The sequence below is a fragment of the Mobula birostris genome, chromosome 14, assembly GCF_030028105.1.
Source record: "Mobula birostris isolate sMobBir1 chromosome 14, sMobBir1.hap1, whole genome shotgun sequence".
Taxonomy (NCBI): domain Eukaryota; kingdom Metazoa; phylum Chordata; class Chondrichthyes; order Myliobatiformes; family Myliobatidae; genus Mobula; species Mobula birostris.
This window is the reverse complement of record NC_092383.1, coordinates 90026933-90036959: the sequence shown is the minus strand read 5'-3', so window position 1 is coordinate 90036959 and position 10027 is coordinate 90026933. Positions and strand designations below refer to the sequence as shown.

Genomic DNA, 10027 nt, shown 5'->3' with positions numbered 1-10027 from the left:
TAAAGGGCTACCTCACCTGGAAGGACTGTTTAGGTCTCAGTCATTTGATAAAACAGTTTTGAACCTAATTTCAGATTGTGTTATCTATGATAAGAATTATCTTTAATTTCACAGCACTTAACATACTTTGTTATCAACTTCTACATTGAAGGGTGTCCTTAATAGAATGTATTTTATCAGAGAGAAACTGATCACGAGTACCAGAATATTTACTTTTCATATGGAATGATTGTCTCTGTGTCCACGTGACAATGATTCCTTGAGTATAAGTATTAGGGCTCACAAGCCCGATGTCAGATTCTGAAAGGAATCCAATCGATTCAACATGAAGTGGTTACTCCTCGCCTTCGTATGCATCCAGCTCTCTGATGCCGCCTTGACCAGGTAGGAACAGTTTAACCAAAAGTTAACAGTTGTAGCAATTAAATCTTCTCTCCAAGGAACAATAATAGATGATGACATTCCTAACCCATTTCCCACTTTACAGAGTTCCTTTATATAAAGGAAAATCTGCCCGAGATATTCTTCGGGAGAAGGGATTGTTGGCAGATTACCTCAAGAATCATCCCTATGATCCCTGCACAAAGTTCAAAGGTGCTTGTTCCATTGGAACTTTGGCATCACTGGAGCCAATGACCAACTACATGGATGTAAGTAATCCTTGACTGTTATGAGCCGAAACGTTGGGTGAAGGGTCTCTTGACCTTCGTAATGAAAATGCTGTAATATTTCTATTGTTTTTATAGCTAGTTCCTATTTGAAGGGAAAAACAGAGAGGTGCAGAAGGAATAGTCCCTTCAGAATGCTGATAGGGGGAGCAGTGGTGGGGAGATGAGTCCAGTGGAGGGATCCTGTGGAGGCTGATAGAAATGATGGGGTAGGATCCATTGTATGCAGAGGCTAGTCAGGTGGAGGGTGAGGACAAGAGGAACCCAACGCCGGTTCCTGCTGGGAAGAGGGTGGTGTGATCAGAAGTGGTCAATTGCTAACATGGTGAATTGTTTTACGATTAGTAAAATTCCACCTATCACCTCCCAGTTTCTCACTTCATCCCCGCTCATTCGCCCACCCACCATCCTTCCCTCTCAGCTGGACGTATGTATCACCTGCTAGTCTGTACTCCAGACTCTCCCCCCACTCTCTTACTTCTGTCTTGTCCCCTTTCCTCTCCAGTCATCATGAAGGCAATCACACTAAATCAGACTAACCAAGGAGATTTTGTTTTTGCCGACAGCTGTCATACTATGGAGCCATCAGCCTCGGTAACCCCCCACAGAGCTTCACAGTCGTCTTTGATACTGGCTCATCCAACCTCTGGGTCCCGTCAGTCTACTGCGACCAGACACCATGCGGTAAGAGCATGTTCCCTTGCTCTCAAATACATTGAAGCTCTCACATATCCCAAAAGAACATAAGAAATATGAGCAGCAGTAGGTCATCTGGCCCATTGAACCTGCTCCGTTATTCAATAAGATCATGGCTGATCTGGCCATGGACTCATCTCCACCTACCTACCTTTTCCTCATAACTCTTAATTCCCCTAATATTCAAAAATCTATCCAACCATGCCTTAAAGTTATTTACTGAGGTTGCCTCCACTGCTTCTTTGGGCAGAGAATATCACAAATTCACCACCCTCTGGGTAAAGCAGTTCCTCCTCATCTCCGTCCTAAATCTACACCCCCGAATTTTGAGGCTATTTCCAGTATCACCTACCAGTGGAAACAACTTTCCATCCTCTATCATATCTATCTCTTCCATAATTTTATGTGTTTCTATAAGATCTCCTCTCATTCTTATGAATTCCAGCAAGTACAATCCCGGGCAACTCAATCTCTCCTCATAGACTAACTCCTTCATCTCTGGAATCAACCTGGTGAGCCTCTTCTTCAGAGCCTCCAAAGCCAGTCTACCCTTCCTCAAGTACGAAGACTCGAACTGCACGCAGTAGTCCAGGTGGAGCCTCACCAGTACCCTGTACAGTTGCAGCATGACCTCCCTGCTCTTAAATTCAATCCCTCTGGCAATGAAGGCCAACATTCCATTTGCCTTCCTGACAGCCTGCTGCACCTGCAAACCAACCTTTTGTGATTCATGCACAAGCACTCCCAAGTCCCTCTGCAAAACAGTATGCTGCATTGTTTTACCATTTAAATAATAATCTGCTCTTTCATTTTTCCTTCTAAAGTGGATGACCTCACATTTACCAACATTGTATTCCATCTGCCTGACCTTTGCCCACTTACCTAACCAAACTATATCTTCTTGCAGGCTCTCCACATCTTCTGCACAATTTGTCTTTCTTCTCAATTTATTATCATTAGCAAACTTGGATACACTACAGTCGGTCCCCTCTTCCAGATCATTAATGTAGATCATGAACATTTACGGGCCCAGTCCCGACCGCTGTGGCACACCACTCTGCACTGATTACTGACCAGAGTAACACCCCTGTATCCCAACTCTCTGCTTTCTATTAGTTAACTGATCCTCTATCCTTGTTAACACATCACCTTCAACTCTATGCATGTTGCTGGGACTCAGTGTATATTATATGTCATGTGAATGTTGCACCATTGAAACATACGTTAAAATGTGTCGCTTCCAAAGACGTGCAGCGGACAGCCTGCAAAGTGTTGACTTGCTTCTGCCACCGGTGTAGCGTGACCACAACTTAGTCGCCCTCATGTCTTTGGAAGGTGGGTGGAAACCGGGGCCCTGGTCTGGTGAGGGGTAGAACATTTGCAACTTGGCTCAAGGAGAAATCTAGGAGTCTGCCAGCCTTGCAATGCTTGGTGTGTTTTGACAAGATTTAGGAAACTATTGGCAGGGGCTTGTTTGGCGCAGGGTGATATGTTGAAACTTTTTGTTTCGTTGATGAAATGGATGTTTCTTTGCAGAGAAGCACAACAGATTCAACCCATCCCAGTCCTCAACCTTCAGCACGAATTATCAGTATCTGTCCATCCAGTATGGGACAGGAAGTATGACCGGTATTCTGGGATACGATACTCTGAGAGTAAGTGAACTCTTCACCCTTATAACTCAAACCACACTAATACCTGTATTCCAAAACTTAGAGATCCTAACTGATAAACATTCTCAATATTATTTTGATGTATTTATTTATTGTTATTTTTTGGCATTGCTTTTCTTGTCCTCATTTTCACATTGCTTGTTTGCCCATCTTTGTGTGCAGTTTTTTTCCGTTAAATTTTTGTTCTACTCTGAATGCGTACAAGAAAATGAATCTCAGGGAATGAAACTGATAAGTGGATATGGAATGGCATATTTGTAAACATTCAGATTTGGATTCATGTATATCGAATTATGTTTTGAAATGGTTTGTTTGTGTTCACAAATGAACGTACCCAAGGATGAACTGGAGGCATGTATCCCTGTGCCAACATAGCAGACCCACAGAAACACAGAGCTTGACAATCTGAACAGAACATGCAACAACAGTGAAAGAAGCTCCATTCCTCCCCCCCCCCACCACCACCACCTTCCTACCCACACACCCACAAACACACAGCCCTCTCTCCCCAGGACTGGCCACCTTTGACCTCTGTGGAGTTGGAGATCTGGGGCCCCTGCCACCGGATATCACACAATCGTTGAAACTATGCTTAGGAAATTAGGTCCAATCATGATTTTCACCACAAATCTTTACAGCATGGACACAGGCTCCTTGGTGCATCAAAAACCATTTAAGTCTCTGCCTACCTTGATCTACTCTTTGTAATTCTCCCCACATTCAGATTAAATCTTCCTTCCGAGCGTCATTATCTGCGATGATTAGGCTGGAATCATACTTCAATACAGCATCTTCCCCTCACCTGCCATCCGACTTTTGAATGGACGTTGAACCCATGAACACAACCTCACTCATTTGCATTAATACTATTTTTTTGCACTAGTTATTTAATTTAACTCATACACATTTACTATAATCTGTAGTTTCTTCTCTATTATTATGTATTCCATTGTACTGCTAACAGAAAGTTAACGAATTTCACCTCATAGCAGAATCAGATTTAATATCACCGGCATACATTGTGAAAATTGTTCAGTTTACAGAGGTAGTGCAATGAAATACATGATGAATAAATCTAGAGAGAAAGAACTGTGTTACTCTAAGTTTATATATGTTTATTAATGTTAATTAGAAATAAGTAGTACAAATTAACAGAATAAAAAGTTACACACAAAAAATGCTGGGGGAACTCAGCAGGCCAGGCAGCATCTAGGGCAAGATGACAGTCGAATTTTGGGCCCAAACCATGCTGAACACGTATTTGTCCAACATGAATCATCTTTTAGTCTTGTCAGCACCCTCCAGATTCTACCGCTAGGATAATTGACGGTGACCAATTAACCAATCAATCAGCATGTCTTTGGGAAATGGGAGAAAATCCGATCACCCAGAATGAACCCACCTGAACACAGGGGCCGATCTGCAAACGTCATACGTGGAATACCAGAGGCTGAGATTGAACCTGGGTCACTGGCATTGTGAGGCAGCAGCTCCATGAGCTGTGCCCATGTGCAGCCTGACGGGATAACTAACTGATTAATCTCTCTTTAAATCTGTCTCACCAGCTTTCTAATCTTGTGATCAATGGACAAGAGTTTGGATTAAGTATGACTGAACCCGGCAGTTTCTTTACCTACTGTAATTTCGATGGTATTTTGGGCTTGGGCTATCCATCACTTGCGGCAGAAGGAGCCACTACAGTCTTCGACAACATAATGTCTCAGCATCTGGTTTCGCAGCCACTCTTTTCTGTCTACTTGACAAGGTTAGCACGTTGTAACACCTTCCTTCACTACTGGAGAATCTGTCATGTCGCTTGTTAATTTGCTTGGTACCATCATTGCTTCTTCTTCTGATGATTCTGGTTATTTATTGTAGTTCAATGGGATTCTAGGAATTAAATCATGAATACAAAATAACGATAATGTTGAAAACTTAAAAGCAGATGAAATTTACCGGGTGAGGTGCAACATGTCAGGTCAGTGCTGATGCCATTAATTGAACTGGAACTTGAAGATATTTTGGTCTCCAGTCTGATAAAGATGCCCATCATTCTCAGAGTTTTATTTTTACTTCAGCTTGCACAGCTCATTTAAGGTCTAGAATGACTTGAATACGTGGCTAGGAAAGGTTTAGGAAGACATGGAACAAACGGGGCAGGTGGGATTGGTGTAAATGGTGAGCATGGATGAGTTAGACTGAAGGCCCCTATTCCATGCTGTGAGACTCTAACTCTGCAAATGCACGTTTTTCTTGCAATATTCATGAAATTACTCCTTTAAAGATTGAAAGATGAGCTTTATAGTTTCATGTATATTGAAACTTGCTGTTTGTTTTAGGGATGTGTTGGTGACAGCCTACGAGTGTCACCACACTGCTGGTGACAGCACATCATGCCTACAACTTACTAATCAATATCTGAATGTCTTTTGAGTGTTGAAGTCTGAGATATTCTTATTGAATGTTGTTTTCCAGGACAAATGGTGAATCTGGAAGTGAAGTCCTGTTTGGTGGAGTTGACTCAAACCACTACACCGGCCCAATCTACTGGCTCCCTGTTACCCATGAGGCCTACTGGCAGATTGAGGTCGAGAGGTAAGTGGTATCTCCATCTGAGGTATTCTCAGCCGTTGAAGATTTACTTTCAGTGAGTTGAACCAGTTATATAGTTAGAATTTATAGGAGAAAGCAATTGTTACAGTCGTGATGAGGCTACAGTCAAGATGGAGGAGCAATACCTGATCTGGCCAACCTCCAATCTGCCTACCTGAATATTGATTTTTCTAACTTCTGATAATTTTTCCCCATTCCCCCTTCTCTCTTTATCCATTACCTGTTCTGGTTCCCGTCTCACCCCTTCTCTTCTCCTTACCTCTCACAAGTCATCTCTCATCCGCCTTTGGTCCAAAGAGAAAATCCCTAGCTCAGTCAACTTACCTCATGAGATATGCTCTCTAATCCTGGCAGCACCCTGTTAAATCTCCTCTGCACACTTTCTAAAACTTCCTCATCCTTCTTATAATGAGGCAATCAGAACTGATCACATTACTCCAAGTCCAGTCAAACCAGATATAATGAATATTTCAGTTTGAAGGCCAGCTTTTCCAAATTATTTTCTTGAATTCTGGACTCAATTCTGAACTGATTCTACAACTTACAGAATCACCGTCAAGGACTCTACAACTCATATTCTCAGTTTTATTTATTGTAATGGGAACAATTTGTCGTTTTTGCACATTGGTTGTTTGTCAGTCTTGGTTTATTGATAGTTTTCATAATATCTATTGAGTTTCTTTATTTGTCTGTCATTGAATCTCAGGGCAGTACAGCACATTGTGACATATATGTACATTGATGATAAATTTAATTTGACTCTGATTTTTATTTTGGCAATAAATTCAAATGAGCATTCTTGGCAAAAACGATGATTTTTTTCACTCAGAGTGACAGTCAACGGCGAGATTGTGGCTTGCGCTCAAGGTTGCCCTGCCATCGTTGATACTGGAACTTCTCTTATCGCTGTTGGCGGAAATTACATCCGCAATATTCAGCAAAGCATCGGAGCAACTCCAAATTATTATGGCCAGGTAGGGGCTGACTGACCAGTGGTGTATACTCAGCTGGCAGCTGTTAATGCATTATGCAGTCAGCACATTGAGTTAATGAAATTATATGTCATGCAGGCAACAGGAATGGCGGAAAGAATGCATTCTGTTAGAAATGGCTAGGATTAACATCTCCATTCACAACGTAACAAGCAGAAAACGCTGGAGGAACTCAACAGGCCAGGCAGCTTCTATAGAAAAGAATAACAAGTCAATGTTTCATAGCGAGTCCCTTCATCAGGACTGGAAAGAAAGAGAAGTCAGAGTAAGAAGGTGGGGGCGAGGGAAAGAAGAAGTAGAAGGCAGTAGGTGATAGGTGAAGTTGGGGGGAGAGGGGTGAAATAAAGAGATAGGAAGTTGATTGGAGAAAGAGATAAAGGACTGGAGAAAGGACAGAAGACCATTGGAAAGGGTGAAGGGGAAGGAACACCATCGGGAGGTGATGGGCAGTTAAGGAGATCAGGTGAAGGAGGGAAACGGGAATGAGGAATGGTGAAGGAGTGGTGGGTGGGTGGGGCAATTTCCGGAAGTGCGAGAAACCAGTGTTCATGCCATCAGGTTGGAGGCTGCCCAGATGGAATATAAAATATTGCTCCTCCAACTGATTGTGGCCTTATCGCAACAGAAGAGGAGGCCATCGATTGACATGTCGGAATGTGATTGGGGAGTGGAATTAAAATAGGAGGCCCCTGGAAGTCCTTGTTTTTCATGGTGGATGATGTGAGGTACTTGGCGAAACTGTCTCCCAAGCTATGTCAGGTCTCACTGATATACAGGAGAGCACACTGGGAGCAGCAGATGCAGTAGATGACCCAGACAGGCTCACAAATGAAGTGTTGCCTCAGCTGGAAGCATTGTTTTGGGTCCTGAGTGGTGGTGAGGGGGGAGGTGTACCTGTAAACATTGAGTTCATGGTTACGTTTCTTCATATTTTGAAATCGCCTCATTGAAAAGAAATTCAGTAAAGATGCACAAACCACAATTCTTTTCCTGCTTAACATTTAGATTAGTACTATTATTTCAAAATAACTTATTGTGTTTCATCATCACTGTATATTCAACCTTTGTCTATTAGTAGTAAAAGCATTAAACCATGGAGATAGTCTGTGGGTCAGGCAGCACCTGTGGAGAGAGAAATAAAGAAAAGAGATGCTGAAAATCCTGATGAAGGGTCTTTGCCTGAAATATTAACTGTTTATTCCTCGCCACAGACTCTGCCTGACCGGTTGAGTTCCCTCAGCATTTTGAGTGATGGGGAAATAAAGTAGTGATTCACACCGATGACTTTACATCAGAAGTGGCCATTTCTGGAAAGTCTGTCTATCAGAAATGACTGACTTCACCGATGATTTCTGAGGACTGTAACAAACCTAATTATTAGATGATGTCAGCTTACCAATGTAAGCTCAGGGAAAACAAAGTCAGGGTAGGAATGGGATGGAAATTTAAAATAACAACTATCCAGGAACTTAGGGTCATCCCTGTAGCCAGAATTAAGTGCTATGCAAAGTGGCTACCCTATCTGCCTCTGCTTTCTCTGGTGTAGATGAGGCCACAAAATGAACACCCAATGCAGTAAGTTTTAAAAAAAAGGTATGGAGAGGATGTTTTCAATATTGAGAGAGTCTAGGACCAGAGGACACAGCCTCAGATTAGAAGAATGTCCTTTTAGAACCGTTGAGAAGAGGAATTTCTTTAGCCAGAGTGTGGTGAATCAGTGGAAGTCATTGCCAAAGATGGCTGTGGGTATATTTAAGCAGAGTAGATAGTTTCTTGATTAAGGGGAAGGCAGAAGAATGGGGTTGAGAGGGAATATAAGTTAGCTATGGTCAAATGGCAGAGAGGACTCGATGGGCCGAATGGCTGAGTTCTGCTCCTATGTCTTATGGTCTAAATGTTGTTGCTCTTCTTTCACAGTACTCCATCAATTGCAACAACATTGGCAATATGCCTGATGTGGTCTTCACCATCAATGGATATGACTTCACTCTTCCTGCCTCAGCCTACACACTGAAGGTACGGGATTCATCAGACATATGGGGGATGAGAATTTCAAGGGATGCATTCATTAACTTTGCACGGATTAATGACACATGTTATAATGATCATTTATTGAGTGGACACTTGACCTGGTGTTAATTGCTCTCCATTTCCTTCCAGATGGATTACAATAGCTGCGACAGTGGATTTAGCGGCACTGGTGGAAACCTCTGGATTCTGGGAGATGTCTTCATTAGAGAGTATTACTCCATCTTCGACAGAGGAAACAACCGAGTGGGATTGGCTAAGGCCGTCTAACTTGCCCCTGAATGTTCCCATTGAAGGTCCATCCAAGTTCATATTTGCAGGTTGACTTAAGCCATCTGATTTTTCATCTGACCCGTCAGTATCAAAGATCAGGGAGTCACTTTCAGAATCCTGAAGGTGAAGACACCCTATTGAATGCTGGGGTTTTACTGAAAGGAAAATGCAAAAAGCGGGAGAACTGAAATAAACGCCCAGCCAGGATGGGATTTTAAAGGACCAATCTACGAATTTTGGATCTGGACTGGATATGCAAATATTGACATCATGTAATTATGCCTCTTCTCAGATTCCTCTCTTTTCCTCTCTTCTTTCCTGATTTTCCTCTTCAGCTGTGGTTTCCAGTGATTCACTCCAGAACCTTTCTCATGGAGTGAAATCTATTTGATGTAAATGTGAGCTGAACATCACACAGCCTATTGCTCTACCCTGTGGGATATATCTATAAATAGTTTGTTGAATAAAATTTAATCATGAGATGCATATTACCAGAATTCCAGTTCCTTTTTTCTTTCAGTGTGTGTGTGTGTGTGTGTGTGTGTGTGTGTGTGTGTGTGTGTGTGCGTGTTTAAAATCTTCTGGAAGTACAAACTCTGTTTAGTGGACAGAACAGAGCAAGTATTAAAAAACTTACCTGGGTGTGCCCAGGCCCCTCCCACTGCAACACACCTCCTACTCAATCCTGTCGGTGAGACCTCAAAGTATTACGTCCAAGTCCCACTGAATGCTCTCTTTTTATACAGTCCCCAGAGATAAGAAACACTGCAGTAAGTGGACCAATACACAGTGCCAGGTGAAGCCACTGAATCAGAACTAATCATCTCCTGTCACCACTCTTCAAGAAGCCCAGCCCTGCATTTCCCAAACTTTCATGTTGTTACTGTGGTTTTGCATTTTCAAGGTTATTTTTCCATCATGGAAATCAGAAACTCAGTAAGGAGGCCACCCTTGTCTCCGGGTGACCGATGTCCAAGCCGCTCTTGAACATCTGATGGGTCCATTGATTACGGGGTCCTTATGTCATGGTGAGTGCTGGAAAAGACTCAACTCTGGTGTGGAGAAATGGCAGATTCACATTCAG

At 42.5% G+C, this 10027-nt stretch overlaps 1 protein-coding gene across 1 annotated transcript; it reads left to right on the top strand.

Annotated features, from left to right (window-relative positions):
• Positions 1 to 325: 325 nt before the first annotated feature.
• Positions 326 to 9273, top strand: LOC140209550 (pepsin A-like). Its single transcript, XM_072277813.1, has 9 exons — positions 326 to 384; positions 488 to 650; positions 1235 to 1352; positions 2901 to 3019; positions 4603 to 4802; positions 5513 to 5632; positions 6480 to 6624; positions 8560 to 8658; positions 8803 to 9273. The coding sequence occupies exons 1-9, from the start codon at positions 326 to 328 to the stop codon at positions 8938 to 8940; spliced, it is 1161 nt and encodes a 386-aa protein (XP_072133914.1). The 3' UTR covers positions 8941 to 9273.
• Positions 9274 to 10027: the final 754 nt, after the last annotated feature.